This window comes from Epinephelus moara, chromosome 7 (assembly GCF_006386435.1).
Source record: "Epinephelus moara isolate mb chromosome 7, YSFRI_EMoa_1.0, whole genome shotgun sequence".
NCBI classification, from domain to species: Eukaryota; Metazoa; Chordata; class Actinopteri; order Perciformes; family Serranidae; genus Epinephelus; species Epinephelus moara.
Window position 1 is genome coordinate 35000791 of NC_065512.1, and position 15983 is coordinate 35016773.

At 39.9% G+C, this 15983-nt stretch overlaps 1 protein-coding gene across 3 annotated transcripts; it reads right to left on the reverse strand.

The window, feature by feature from the left end:
- Positions 1–1479: 1479 nt before the first annotated feature.
- On the reverse strand, positions 1480–15463 carry lss (lanosterol synthase (2,3-oxidosqualene-lanosterol cyclase)). 3 transcript variants are annotated; one of them, XM_050049511.1, is made up of 22 exons: positions 15338–15463; positions 12983–13151; positions 12648–12786; positions 12163–12271; positions 11654–11775; positions 10974–11070; positions 9721–9856; positions 8904–9012; positions 8412–8530; positions 8112–8209; positions 7946–7973; positions 7527–7583; positions 5781–5852; positions 5522–5572; positions 5205–5354; positions 4659–4755; positions 3982–4087; positions 3096–3161; positions 2932–3012; positions 2603–2773; positions 2197–2275; positions 1480–2039 (listed from the first exon to the last, which is right to left on the reverse strand). In XM_050049511.1, the coding sequence occupies exons 1-22, from the start codon at positions 15349–15351 to the stop codon at positions 1902–1904; spliced, it is 2208 nt and encodes a 735-aa protein (XP_049905468.1). In that variant the 5' UTR covers positions 15352–15463; the 3' UTR covers positions 1480–1901. The 3 variants fall into 3 exon arrangements, with proteins under 3 accessions (XP_049905468.1, XP_049905470.1, XP_049905469.1); XM_050049513.1 differs by having other exon boundaries at positions 15334–15352; XM_050049512.1 differs by lacking the exon at positions 15338–15463 and adding an exon at positions 15121–15248.
- Between the last annotated feature and the right edge of the window lie 520 nt (positions 15464–15983).

Below are 15983 nucleotides of genomic sequence, written 5' to 3' on the forward strand. Positions count from 1 at the left end.
CTCTGCTTCTTTCTCTCCAGCAGCTGCTGGAACGTACACTCGAGCAAACTCAAGCTAACAGCAAAACTGATACCCACGGAGTGGTAGGTGGTGCAAGGCGCTGCTGAAAAAATGTGTCTGCTCTGCCAACTTCCTCACTCTGCATAAAGGTTAAAACACGATGTGACATCAGTTTTTATATGCTGGGTGTTATACTGTAAATGTAGTCAACATGTTCAATCTGTGAAGGCCTCTGTTTTGCAAGCAATACACTGTCACACAAAACTAACATTTGATCTTATAGGTACAATTATAAATCTTGATTGATTAGCACTATTTGTTGCAGGGGGGGGCATAAAGGGGGGCGGGAACTTTCTGGGGCCCAGCTGCTAAGGGGGGGGCAATGGGGGCCAGCAAAATAATGTTCATCCCAAATTAAAGCAATGATAACCACATTTTTACTTGAATCAAAATGTTCACAATTACTTATCAAAGCCACAGTTGGTAACTTTTATACAAATAACTTTTTGTCAGGTTCCTTCTCTCACTCGTGCTTCATTTGTTAGCATCCACCGTGGCTCACAGAAAACAACCAATCGGAGCTGAGGAGTGTCGAAAGCAGCCGTCAATCATGTCAATCTCTGCTCATAAACTACGATCATACTGTCAAACTAGGCAGCATTGATCAGATATTAATCGAGATTCTGTCACTGCATTGCCAATTTCTCTCCTCAATTGCTGTCTAACTGTTTCCAACATGGCGGTCAGGCCAACTTTCTCATTTTACAGCTCGACAGTACACTAAAATATGTTCATGAAAATATTTGAGGTGAGAAATAGGCAATGCAGCAACAACAAAATTGATTCACAGTTGATCAGTGCTGCCTGGTTTGACAGTTTGACCGAAGTTCACGAGCAGTGACTGACAGCTGTGTTAGAGACTCCTCGGCTCTGATTGGTTGTTTTCATTCAAGTGTGGAAAGGCCATTTGAAGCACTATGAGGCAATAAAGCAGGCAGAGTAAAAATATTTGTTTTTCATAGATCATCTTTCTTAAACTGCTGTGTGAATAGTGACAGCAACAAAAATAAACATTGTATTTATTGTTGGCTTAGTAAACTGTAGCCTTTTTCATGATGAAATCCTCCTTTCCTGGAAATGGTACGAGTCATTGTTTTTGTTGTTGTATGCAACTGTTGTGGAAAAAAAGGTGGGTGAGAGAGAGAGAGAGAGAGAGAGAGGGAGAGGGAGAGGGAGAGGGGGAGAGAGAGAGAGAGAGAGAGAGAGAGAGAGAGAGAGAGAGGTGGAAAGCAGATTTGGGCAGGGCCCATTCACTGGACCTTTTCATGGGCCCTTATCTGTTGCGAGGAATTATTTTTCTAAATAGAGGAACTGCTCTAATTCCCATTCACCATGTGCTCTGTTTGACATGTGGCAGAGCATAAACCAATGTGAAACAAGCCAGGTACAAGTACATTCATATAAGACAAATCCAGCTGATACCATAGAAAAATGGTTTATTCTAAATGCTAATGGTATGAATGGGCAGATATATAAAGCAACATGGACATAAATGTTGTGATATACTTTATAAAGCAGAAAACATTGACTGGGCGTCTCTGATAGCAGCACGTTATCATGGTTTGAGGGAGTAGCTCTGATGGATGAGCCATCCTGGAATGTCAACACAGAAAGTTATTCAAAGAATGAAATGTGTTACTTTATCTAATGTACTCGACTGAATACACAGCTGACGTGTTCAAAAGTCTGTGAAGGGCTACACGTGGAAATTGTGTGGAAGTAACAGAAAGTCACTTTCCACTGATCGTCTGAACTTTGCATCTGTTGTTGTATTCTGCATTTGTTGTAAACATTGTGTTTCTTCATCCTGGCACATAGTCTGATGAACATTTTAAAAGTCTTCATAGCTTGATCTTCCCAGCCAATGGACTGCTGGGGTAAAGTGTTGAGAAGCGACCGAGGGTCCAGATTGTGAAGACATTTCTGTAGGACGTGTAGCTGATAGCACAGCTCTTGTTGAACACACCGGCAATATTCTCCTGAACAGGGGAGGAACATCACATATAAAAACACACATTAAATCTTTCACTGTCATTGGATTGATTTGATATATGTTGTCTTATTGGCCATGTAAGCTAAGTATAATTAGAGTATAGGACATGTAATTAATATGATATATAGGACTCAGAGACTCACCTGTGGCCAGTCTCCATTGGGCAGCTGGTTGTCAATCAACAGCTGAACTCCTCTCTCGATGGCCCGCCTGTCAGGATGCCTGGTTTTATACACAAGGGACTTGACTGAATAATTTTGTTTGGATTCAAATTGTTTAATTAAATTTTACTCATAACAATCAGAAGATCCTTTTGTAGTCAGGTGAATAAACAGTACACATTAAACAGCACAGTATGCATGCAATCACATGCAACAATAAATAAATAAAATAGATAGATAACAAATAACTAAAATCATCAGCAGAGCTTTACTCTGTCTTAAAACAATCCAAAACCTGTGCAAATTTGTCAAACCTGATCCAATCAGTATATCCAGTTGCATTGTGATCCAGCATAAACAAAGAGCCTTTGAGTTTAGCACTGCTTACCTGACAGCCATGAGGCCTAACAACGCCCAGCAGGTGTTGTGGATCTGAGCGCTGCTGCTCTGGATGTAGCTCCGCTGCTCACACGACTCAAAGTCCTCCCCCCAGCCTCCGTCTGGCATCTGCCGCTCCAGCAGGAACTGACAGGCTTTCTGCACCTCCACACAAGCATCCCTGGTTAACAGAGGCACAGCAGTGTAATTAAATATGCAGGTGATGAGTTCATGGATGTCCTGTGTGGCCTGGCAAGATAAGGAGCACACTATTATGGGTCAAATATGAAGCTCATGGTTCAGAGTAAAACTTCTGTGATCAGTGTTTGGAATGCTTACTCATCCTCATAGACGTGACCCATACATGCAAAGGCTTCAAGGCCAAACCATATTCCATATGTGAAGCACACTCCCCAGGACCTGAGCACAAACACAAAAGGATTATTTTTTAATAGGCATGACCTGCAGGATGTCAGGTGGTACAACAGCAAGTGCAGTCTCACCCCTCCCATGATCCGTCAGGTCTTTGCACCTTCCTGCAGTACTCCAGTCCTTCTTTTAGAGTGGACCTGAAAAAGAAATCAACACATAAACAGAAAACCTCTGCCTCTTTACTTCCGAAATTTAACGAGAACTACGAACTTCTTTAGGTACGAATGTCTTTGTGGGTCAGTGGTTTTTTTTCCTCCCCTTTTTCTTTTTTGGTAATCTCTTTGCCATCATGTCATTTTAAAGCAATTTCACACTTAGAGCTCCAGAGTGTAGGTTTTAGGGGGATATATTTGCAGAAATGGAATACAATATAATATAATATGTATGTTTTCTTTATTGTATAATCACCTGAAAATATAAATTGCTGTGTTTTTGTTACTCTAGAATGAACTGTTTATATCTACATAGGATGCAGGTCCTCATCCTTGGAGTTCAATATGATGCATGCATGTTTATACAGTAGCCCAAAACAGAAACCAAACACTGACTCTGGATAGGTATTTGCGTTTTCACCTGGGCCACTATAGTTAGCAGCTCCTCAGCGATGAGCTGAGCAGCGTGGAAAAACACTTTATGTGAAACAGCTTTATTTAGTGTTTTTACTGGGTCTGTTTGTTTTGCAGAGGAAGAGACCTCTGCGGTTAATTTGGCTTCTGGTAAAAAAACCTCCTGAACAATGAATACAGAAGGAATTATAAGCAGGAGTTCACGCTTAGCACATGGGAGACTTTTCAGCTGGTTGAAATCCGCAAGCCTCACTGCTATATACCACTAGATCCTACACACTGCTGGTTTAAGTTATAAAACAAAACAGGATGACAACAAATATGATTTTAATACATGCGGTTAAAGCTAGTATAGCTTGAAATTAGCTTTGTTGAAGGTTATATAGTATACCTTATCTCCTCAGTCCGGTGTTCAGGATAGGCCTTCTGGAAGTGCTTCAGAGCTTGCATTACTGCTGACGTACACTCCACATAGGTATAATCAATCATAATGTCACCTGTGTGTGGTGTGTGTGAGAGAGAGACAGAGAAAGAGAGAGAGAGCACTTGGTGTTACTAATAAACATCACATTTCACAACACTTACCGCATCCTCTTTTTAGCAGGGAAACATGACGATGTATTTGACCTTCAATATTGAAAAGATCACCCTATTGCAACATATCCAGAGTGTAATGGAAACAGATTTCCAGCCTTTCAATTTTGAAAGGGAACAGAAATGCCATGTTTATATTTGGCGCTTTGTTTCCCTTTTTCACATATGCATATTTGCAGGTTGAGTATTACTGGCAGCGTGGGCATAACTGAGCAGTGAACTGAGCTCCATCATGCACCAACTTGCATCATGCATCATGACAAACATTTCCATGATCCCAAGAAATCAATTCAATGACCTTTTACGTCATGCTTTTCTGTTAATTGTTAGCCATGGACTTACAATTAAATATAATTGCCATCATTTTGTGTAATAACTTACAGTAGATTACAAGTAATGTTGTAAGACCGAACATATCAGGCAGTGCAGTGCATAAAATGAGTCCTGACAGCATGGTGTTGGCAACAGACTTACCAAACACCTCTGAGGGGTTGAGCAGCTCCAGGAGTCTTCCTCCTCTCTTAGTTTCATACGTAGCAAATCCACCATCAGAGTTTCTCATGCTCAGCAGCTACAAGGAGAAGATATACACCTGGTGAAGGAGCTGTAATACCGAAAGGCTAGAGTTGATTTTTTTTCAGTAGCACATGTGTAAAAGAAGGACTGTGGTCTCACTTTGGACCGCAGTATGATTTTGATTTGTGTATGAATTAATCAAACTAATTTTAACATATAAATGAATATGCTGTAATGATGCTAGTGGGCGAATTTTTGGACAGCTGTTGTTTCCAGTTTTTGTGCTAAGATAAGTTACAGCTTCACATTTATGGGCAGATATGAGAGCGGTATCAATCATCTTTTCAATCATCATCTCTTAAGAAACTGCATAAATTTTCTAAAATACTGAACAATTCCTTTAAACCAGTGTAATCAAGATATAACTTCTGGAGCTTTTAATTTAAGATTCATTTGGAAAAGATGACAATTAGTCTTACATTTATTTATTCACTGCAGACTCACCACATTGACTGCGTCATACAGGCGCTCTGAGCTGACATGCTGGCTGATAGAGGGACATAGCTCCTGCAGCAGCATCACTGACTTCAGGCCCTCCGCTGTGCAGTCAGCTACAATCCAACCACAGTCGCGGGTACTGAAGGGGAATCCTCCCTAACAAAAAAGAACACAGGGATAAAAAGTGCATGAACAAACACATACATGCCAGCAGGCTAAAAGCATACTTTTCAGAGGTCATTTCTCCCCTCCTTTTCAAAGGCATTTAAGGCTTCTATTTTAAAATCATTTGAAAAGTGTCTCTTGTGTAATATTAGTTTTACCTTGTTCATCTGTCTGTAGTACTTCTGGTACTCCAGAGGATTCTCAGGTATCTGTTAGAGTGGAAAAACTAGTCATGGGTATGAAATCCCTTTCAAAAATGCAGTTCATGTTACGCTGTTTGTATCTTTGGCACACCTGTCTTTTGTTAGTGAAACACTCAAGCTTAAATAAGCACTGCCAAACACTTTACACCAGTACAATAATAAGATATGTGTTTTATTTCTGGCTCGATAATGAAAACTGTGATGTTGGTGGTACCTGTGTGATGGTGAGAAACCGATGGGCATCTCGGAGGCAGTCAGCTAGTATGGAGTTATCCTGGGCTCCTGCCTGATAGAGCCAAACAGTCAACTTATTATAATCAGCTACTGCTATCTGATGCACTACAGTACTCAAACAGTTACTCTCAAGGTGACCAAATATCTACGAGTAAATGTTAAAAATGGTGACTCTTGTCTTTTAGTAATATTATATTTGAATGCAGAGTTCACACAGTTGAGAAGTGGCTAGGACTTTCTGGGAATAATCTATGAAAGTTGACATGGTGTGACACGGATTCATATAATATATTATCCATATAGTACCATATTATCTTAATTGCTCTGATAACACAGTTACACCTATCCTTTTCCCCTGGAGGCCTAAACCAATAGTTAGTTTGATATTTTGAGAAATACGTTTATTTTCATAGAAGGGTGACACCGCTCTCATGTTGTATACAGTAAATATGAAGCTATCTGCAGCGCACGTCTTGGTCCAAGGATAACACCTGCCCACCAGCACCTGTAACATTACCTTGTTGTATCTTGTTTCTTTAATCCGCAGAAAGTCCGAAGTGTAAAAACAACATTTTACAATTTTACAGGGGATTGTGTGTCATGTTAATGAATGACTTTTAGAGGTGACGGCGGGCATTTTCTTTTTTTGTTACCTTCGGACAGACCCGGGTTAGCTGTTTTCCCTTGCTTCCAGTTTTTGTGCTAAGCTAAACTAACAATTATCCAGCTGTAATTTTACATTAGCTCTACAGCTAATGTAATGAGCTGCCCTGCTTTGTTTGATTCATTATTTATTCATTATTCATTTATTCTCCTCTTGTTTCAGATCATTTCACCTTCTGCCCTTGTGTGTTTTTCCACCAGTTGTGCTCGTCTGCCCCACCTCGATAAGTATTACCTATTCCCCACTAGCCCTGGAGTCACCTTACCTCCTTTTCACCTGTTCTCACCCCCTCAATTAGTCATTTTCCACTTATACCAGCCCAGTTCCTTTGTCTTGGTTGCTGTTTGGAGTTTATGTTTGCCTGCCTGTTCCTCTCTGCCTTTGGGACTCTGAGACTGCAAAACTTTTTTTGTTTTTTCCATTTTAGTGTCATCATTGTATCTTTCTGTCACTGAGTCTGCATTCCAGTCCTTCCTGCCTGTGCTGTTTCCATCAGCCGCTACACCTAGTTTGGACCACAGATGCAAATTAACTATATAGCTAACACTGGCTCCACAGTTGTGTTGAGCATTGGCACTGTGAAATAAACAAATATTGAACGGACAAACAAGAGAGTGTTACCAATTTTCTCATCTAACTCCCAAGAAGAAAGTGAATAAGCATATTTCCCAAAATCTAGTCCATTATATGACTGGTTGAATCTTTTCATTGATGCTAAAACTCTGCAGCGAGAAAAGTTACCCTCATTCTCCCTGGAAAGTACCACATAGGTCGGAAATCTAATGATATTCTTGTTTCTGAACTTAGCTACTTCACCAACATGACACAAACTACCTTTTATCATCAAAAATCATCCAAATTGTTTTGTCTTTGACTGATGCAAAAAAACTCTATGCATATACAGTATCTCCCGTTGGTTGGACTATTGCAATGCCCTCCTCACTTATCTGCCTAAAAAGACTGTGGGCTATTGAAACACCTGTTCTTAGATCTTTATAACATATGCCTGCTTGCTCGCTTGCATTGACAACACTGAAACTATGAGTGGCCATTTTGTCTTACCTCAAGGAAAGCCTGTACAGCAAAGCATGTATCCCAGAGTTGAGATCCATTGGTCCCCTGTGCACAACAAAAAGGCTGAAGTGGTCAAACACTCAGATGAAGTTAAACTGGAACTCACTTAGGGCACTGAAATGTACTGCATGACAAAATACAGAGTCTGGAACCAGCAGGTAGACTAAAAGAAGAATTTAGTTTCTAAGGTACTTTAAAGTCTTATTTATCACATTGAAGCAGCTTGTCTGCACCTATACCATCTTCGTTTATAGTTCAAAAGCAGTGTTTCTACTCAGAGCTCCTTCTAGGTATCTGAGCTCCTCAACCATTCCTAAATTTAACCTTGAGCAGCTTTGAAACTACTACATATGTACAACTGTGCACTGTCACTAGACATACAAAAAGGGCAGAAAACAAATTCTCACCTGCATTTTCATACCATCTAATCCCAACCTAGAACACAGAGAACATTATACATTAAATATCAGAATATCCTGCACAAGTACTTCACATAAGTGAACCCCTAATTCTGTTCAGTGATGTAACATAAGATTGTTTTATAAATATGTCGTTAGAGATGGGCTGACTGACCAGAGGTAGTCTGGGATCCTGGACACGTGCTCCTGAAAGACTGGAGAGGAGGGACCATCCACATACCAGCGAACCAGCATGTTGATGGTCTTGGAGATCTGAGGAAAAAGGCAAATGCTTCATGCTCACAGCCTCTATTTTATATACACTGTCAGTTTGAAGTAAAGTTTGTGAAATCCTCTGGAAATAAGTTGAAGTGTTTTTCTTTATCCTGTGTCAAGCATACACAAATCTAATACGGCACTCAATCTGTCACCGTTGTTTTGATATCTGTGTTGTCTGTATCTGTGTTTACCCTACCGGTCCAATGCTGATGCATTTGGTGAAGCGGTCGTCAGCCTGGATGTGTTCATACAGTTCTTTGACAGCCTTTTCTCTCAGTGTGGTGCTGTGGTGGGCTTCGTACACATTCAGCACCACTGCAGGGCAACAGGAACAGAGTCACAGGGTGAGGGGAGGGATTTACACAGCAACTTTTAGGGAAATTCCAATGAAACACTTTTTTGTTCTCATTTTTTTATTCATTGCAAAAAGACCATCCTGTTGCCAGGGATAGGCCTAAAGTTTTCTGGCATGTATTGAGTCTCACTTGGGTGCACTGTGTATGTGCAATGTGCAAAATGTGTCATCATCTTTATGGTCAAAAGTGTTGAATCACAATTACAAACTGTTGTCGTAATTACACAAAACATTTCCTATGACTTGTCCTCACATGCTGCCTGGTTTCCACTAACATGCAGGCTGTAGAAGGTGGTTTGTCATTGCAATGCACAGTGTGTGGTGCATGCTTACTGTAGGCGATGGTGAGCAGCGTGCTGTGGGGTGTGTACATGTCACATGCTGCCACATTGTTCCTCTGTGCGGGCCAGTTGATGGTGGCATAGTCCTGGACATAAAGCTCCTAGAAAACAAACAGCAAGACAACACTCAGTCATGCATATATATAAACATATTGTACATATTTAATAAGCATATTAATTTATTAATTTCAACTGATCCTGTTTATCTTATATCTAACGATGAAGTGGTTCATATTTCATTTCAGTCCAAGGCTGTCAAAATAGAAGAGAAACTGCACTGGGCTGTTCCCTCTGCATAGTTAAAGATGGATCACAGAAAAGAAAGATTCCCTGCATACTCCTCCACTGATATGCGGACAGGATAAAAAATTAAAAACCTGTATGCAGGGGCTTCTATAGGGCATGAAGGATCACTGAATGGCTTGATAAGTATGTAAATGATGTGAATCAGATGCTATGACCTCCACAATCACTAGATTTTAACCAAGTTGAACAACTATGGGAGATTGTGGAGCAACCAGCCAAAATACCAATGGGTGATTCCTCAGTAGATGTGTCCATTATTTTATACATAGTATGGTTTAATATCATTGCAAATCAAACATCTTTGGTATTGGGCTACTTGTTGGATAAAAAAGTTACCTCATAATATCAAAAAATATCATCTACATTTAGCTTTAGAAATTAAACACACAACAAACAACAAATTACACCTAGGAATGCAAAGTACACTATCAAAGCCTCTCCTCTAACTGTTTTTAAATTTTGAGCATATTACGCCCCCCTGTGGGCTGAGATGGTTTCAGCACCTGTCTGAGGCTGAGGACCAGAGAGTCTTCCTCTGCAGCCAGTCTCACAGCATAACAGTAACTCATGGGGAGGTAGACCTGGCGACAGTGACACCACAGGGTGGAGGGGTGGGCTGGCATCCAAGTGGGGAACAGCCTGGAACAGACAAAATACATCTATTATGTCTGAACTGATACACAGGTAAAATCCTTCCTCCTCTTTGTGGCCCAGTGGCAAAGACAACATCCCATGAACAGCCTTGATGTGATACTTTGCTGTGCTATGACACAAGCTGAAAAAATGAAAACATATTCACATATTCTCTATTCTCTATTACAACTTTTAAATTTTCTGTTCTAAGACCAAATGCCTTGTCTTTGTCATGGAAAACATTTGGTGCACAAGGCAGTGATATCATGTACATTTTCAGTTGCAGCAACAGCAGCTGTTTATTTATTGATGCCATGTTATCACCACCTACAAGAACTTTATCTCAGAAACACCCATGTTAACAAAAAGCAGACAGACAAAAGATGATAGCACCACCTACAGTTAGGAGATTATGACACATATTAACACCCATTATCCTCAAAAAATGTACTATGCACATAAAAAACACATCCTAAATAAAGGGATGTAGGTGATACAGAAAAAAAATGTAATACATATTTTTTGTCCTTTTTTCTGCAATATGCTTTTTTCTAATGTGGAAAAAAATCTACACAATATAGATTACACAGGAGAAGAAACAAATCCAAGTACTAGGGGGAGACACACCATTAAACTTGGGGTAAAGGACATCCCATTATCACATAAATAAAAAAAGTCTCCTACAGGTGAATACATATACATAGAACACTGCACCATCGCTTTATTTTCAACCAGGTCTGTGTCACCGTGGTGTGAAGACTGTGTGCAAATAAACAGTATTTGGCTCCTCTTGCCTATGCGGCGCGCAAAAATCGGGCAGATGACGCAAAATGTGTCAACCTCTCCTTTTCCTAGATAGCATGAGCAGCAATAGCCACTATGGCTGAACAAACAAAGACAAGAGCACCACTTATGGAAGTTTTGTCAACAGAAAATGCAAGAAAAGAAAGATATAACTTGCATTTTTATGTCAAGATGACATGAAAGTTTGAAAGTAACACCATTTTTGTACTGGGGCAATATAATAGTACTCCAACCTTGGCTAAAATACTTAAGCTTTTTCAGTGTACTGAAAACATGACTGATGGGTGGAAGAGGAGGATCACAGGATGTTAGAACTTACCACATCTCTGGTAACAGTGTGTTCATTCCCTCCCAACTGTAGACATTTAAAATGGCCAACCAGAATTTACCCCATGAGGGAATCCCCACGGCACCACCTGTACAAAATAAACAGCTTTAGTATGAAGCTACTGTTATAAGTAATTGACATGGTGATTACTATAAGCATGGACTACAGCTCAAATTGAATAATATGCCTTCACTAAACACAAAGCAGTAACATATTCCCAATTAAAAAAACCTGTTTTTCACATTTGGACATTTTTGGGATGGCAGTGTGTTTGTATCGAGGGCGGCAGTAGCTCAGCCCATAGCGACCTGGCTTGGGAACCAGAGGGTCACCAGCTCAGGTTCTTGTGTGGACCAAATATGGAGCGTGGACTGGTAGCTGGAGAGAAGCCAGTTTGCCTCCTGGGCACCGCCGCATTGCCCTTGAGGAGGACACTGAACCCCTTCATATAATACCTATTTATTGTATGTATAGGTCTTGTTTGTGCATATGTGTGTTGTAGCCCTGTGTGTATATGACAATAGAGTGGGAAAAAAAAGGGAATTTCCCTTCGGGGAATAATAAAGTATATTTTCTTCTTCTTCTACCTGAGTGTCATCAGTACAGACAGATAATCAGTTATCAGAGTTGACTGTAAGTATTAAGTAATGTGTGACTGATCTCTTTCCCACCTTTGCTGTGCAGGTTGTTCCTGGCTCGAAACATATCTGGATCATCAGCCTCTACTCCCAGGATCCTTAATGAGGTGTAACTCAGCGCTGTGCCAAAGACTGTAGACTTATCTTCAACATGTCTGACGAAAAACAAAACCCATCCATGATGCTGCCATGAGCTATATTTCAGACAGTCTGACCCTGTATGTTTTTAGATGTTTCACCTGCAATTATTCTGAAGGGGTGGGGATGAATGGACACATCTATTAAATACTAAACCAGTCTTCCTTAATTAGCAATTCAGTGACAAGTTATATGAAGACGCTTGCATCATAGTTTTACATTTCACTAAAAATAATTACTTTACAATTTCTGTACTAGGTTTGCTAAAGCGATACTAGGCAAAGCGTACATCTTCCTTGCCTGTTACAGTGTCCTTATGCATAAAACCATCTTACAGTAGAAGGACATCAGTGATATGGCATGTGTGGACATCACAAGAGAAAAAAAGTGTGCTGCTGACTTACAGACCCCAGCCTCCATCTGGCAGCTGCACAGAGCGCAGGTACCTCACCATCTCTTTCTTCCAAGCTTCAGCCAGAGGGATCTTAGCCACATGGCATGTGATCAGGAGACCTGAAGAAAAGAAATGGACACCCATACAATGACAGAGAGACATACACGCACATGCACAAAAACATCAGTCATGAAATTCTCTGCTAAATCATGTTTAGTTTAACAACTCCGCCTGCACATCCTCCTTTCACCATTAGTTGTTACACATCACACAGAGGTAATTTCTTTTTCAAAATCTTCTCTATCATTTTCAGAAATCATGTCACCTGATGTAATTAAAACGGTGTCTGCCACAGTGTCTTTTAAAATATCACCAGACCAAAAACAACACATAGTGGCTTTAAATTAAATCAGTCTTTTACACAGAAGATTCAAAGACAGCAGATGCAGATTACAGGTGTCATATGAGGACACGGAGGAGGATGATTTATTTTACCTGGGAGCAGAAAGAGAGGTCCACCGTAGTCCCCTGCCCAGTGACCATCTTCAGCCTGCAGGTGGCTATAGAAGTGCATACCTTTCAGAGCTGCATCTACAGCTGTGCGGGCAGCTGTGGAACCAGGCACATACTTACTCTGTGGAGAGAGTTGGTGATAAGAAACAAACATTAGACCCACTGTCATACATTTTAGGGATCTAGTAGAAACTTTGGTTACCATTAACAGAAACAGCTAAAAGTTTATATTCTATCTACCACAGTTTTCTTACATAAGAATAATGGAGCAACAGAGAGCCAAACTTATGAAAAACAAAAACAGACTCAAAGCCTACAGTGTCCAAGCCTAGAGAATGAGCTTCCAGCATTGTCTGTTCTCTGTCTGGGGTGTCCTGGTCTTCCACATAGCGCCAGGTCTGCCTGCCTTCCACATTAGCCAGCCTCCAACGGCCCAGGTCTGTGGCTGGCTCAGTCTTATACGGGCCCCCTCGCCTCCGCAGGTGCCTAAAGAACAGCAAGTGTTTTCACATTTAATCTGACTATTTAGCATACTACTGTACTCTTGCACTTAATCATATACAGTATTTCATAAATAATGCAAGGTTTTATAAAAGTCTTACAAAATAGTTATAATTACTCAGCCGGTCAGCAGTAAAAACAATAATTTAGTCGTTAATACATGTGTTGTTGTTTTTCTCTGTGTTCAAAACCCCCCACTTATCATGTTTAACACACAATCAGAAACAGTGTCTATAAGTGATGGAAATATAAACATAAGTTTAAAGGCAGCATTTTCTCCGCGAAAAAATAAGTTTAAACTCTTTGCTATTCATTCACAGAGGATGCAGAAATAACCTGAAAACCTACACAATATTATAATAACACCATACGTTTGTGAGATTCACAAATGATCCTGTATTGTTTGCAGTGTCTCAGGTGTTGATTTTTCTTGTATTTGTCTTGTATCTTTATCCATTTTGTATTTGCATATAAATTCCCCATCCATTTCAATAGTCATAAATGTTACAGTGGTGTACATTTGGAAGTCCACTGGTGAAAAAAATGTGGGTTGTTCTCTCAGGATAAGCTACCAGTGGAATAAAATTACTTTAAAATAAGGCATTTGATTCTGTCAGAGTAAAAAAGGTATTTAACTTGATTGAATGATTGTCTTGATTGTAAGTATATTTATACAGTTATGGAAAAATATGTCAGATGTTTATAAGTGACAGTAGTAATAGCATAATGTACAAAACACAAATTTTTACTAAGGTAGAACAACAAACGTATTATTAACAAAATATACTTGCAGTACGAAAAGTTAGGGTACTTGTTTTGGAGCAGAACCGCTCCTGCCAGTATTACACTTAGCAAAAATTTTGATTACACACTTTGGGTTTTGCTCCCATTTTTCACAGTAATGTGGCAGTACATCCAACCAGCCTCACAACATGTAGCTAACCACACCAGCCCAGGACCTTCACATTTAGCATCTTCACTTGCAAGATCATCTGAGACCAGCCACCTAAACAGCTGATGCAACGACGAAGAATTTCTGCATAAACCTTCAGAAACCATCTCAGGGAAGATCATCTGCATGCTCGTTGTCCTCACCAGGGTCCTGACAGAAATTTGTCATTGCAACTGAAATGTGCAGCTGAGAGGCTGATTGGATGCACTGCCAAATTCATGGAAACGGCACTGGAGACAGTTTATGGTCGTGAAATGTACATTCAGTTCACAGGCAACAGCTCTGGTGGACATTCCTGCAGTCAGCATGCCAATGGCACACTCCCTCAAAACGTGTGACAATCTGTGTGATTGTGCTGTGTGATCAAACTGCACATTTTCAGAGTCGCCTTTAATGGTGACCATCCCAAGGCACACCTGTGTAGTAATTATACCGCTTAATCAGCATATTGATATATGCCACACCAGTCAGGTGGATGGATCATCTTGACAAACAAGTGCTCACTAGAATTTGAAAATTTAACAAATTTGTGACCAACATTTGAAAGATATACATCTATTGAGTGCATAAAAAATTCTTAGATCTTTGACTTAAACCTGTGAAAAATGGTAGCTAAAACAAAGCGCTGAGTTTAAATTTTTTGTCAGTATATATTATTCTACAACACATCATTTGATTGTATTCACTGATGCAGATATTCAATTTTGTAGCTGACTAGTTAGGGTTCTTAAAACTATAACAATGTATCATATAACTATATAAACTATATCATAGAACTGAACATAGGTTTGTTATATGAAATTTAAATCTATGAAGTAACTAAAGCTGTCACATAAGCTGGTGGTAAGAAGAAGGTTAAAGTAGCATAAATTGGAAGCAATCAAAATGTAGGTATTGTCCACTAAAATAAAAGTAATATATGCAGTAAATTATTCTACTAGCTGAAAGAAAAAACAAATGTATATAACAGGTTGTCGTTCACTCTCATAGGCATTTTCCTACCTTTCTACATGGCCATTTTTGAAGACCCTCAAATTGTCAGAACAGTGTCAAAATCACAGGAGTACAACATTTGACACGGTTTAACGGTTTAGTTCAGTAATAAAAAGCCTACATGTTCTGTCAAACTTTTGTCGAAATGTAATAACCTTTAACATCATCATTTCGGATAAGAAACGCTTAAAGCAAGCACTTCGCGACGTAAGACAAACATACTTACGTTCCCTCCGTCATATTTGTGCTTTACAGATAGACTTGAATCCTCCGCTGAACCATATCAATAAACTTCTTTTCAGGTGCTACGAAAGCTCTGCCCCTTCTGCTCTTTTCATGGGAATTGTAGTACTTTGATGAGAAGATAGGTCACTGTTCAGTAGTTTACACTTCATTTCCCAGAGGACCTCGCGGTGCCGTCCGAGGTGTTCTCCACATGGAGAGACATGAGCAGAGACCCGTCTGTCCAATCACAAAAGGGCTGGGCGGAGAAGAGGGGGGGGTCTGCTGTGAGCTCCTCCAATCAGAGCGCTCCTACGACAAGTACTACCCATGTGCTCACACACTGATATAGATGATGGTATGCTTCAGCCAAACAAATGAATGACAACTGGGCTAAATAGAAAGTTTACTTGAAAAATAACACTTTTATTCTATATATAGCTATTAGACACTTCATAATTGAACAATACAAAACTAGTTCAAACAACATGGAAGCAATTCTATGATTTGTAGCTGGTTTTACAAACACCATCCATGTAATTTAAGATGTGTTCAACACAATTAGGAAGAGCAGCTGTTTCAGAGATTTCGCGCACTTTGAGAAAAAAAACATCTCATCGGGTTTGTCAATGCAGTGACAGACACTGTAC

Coding starts and splice junctions, on each gene's coding strand:
- lss (XM_050049511.1), bottom strand. Junction 5,853..7,526: donor CTGTACAGGCTTTCCTTGAG/GTAAGACAAAAT, acceptor TGGCTCTATCAG/GCAGGAGCCCAGGATAACTC. Junction 2,774..2,931: donor GGTCACGTCTATGAGGATGA/GTAAGCATTCCA, acceptor TCTGTTAACCAG/GGATGCTTGTGTGGAGGTGC.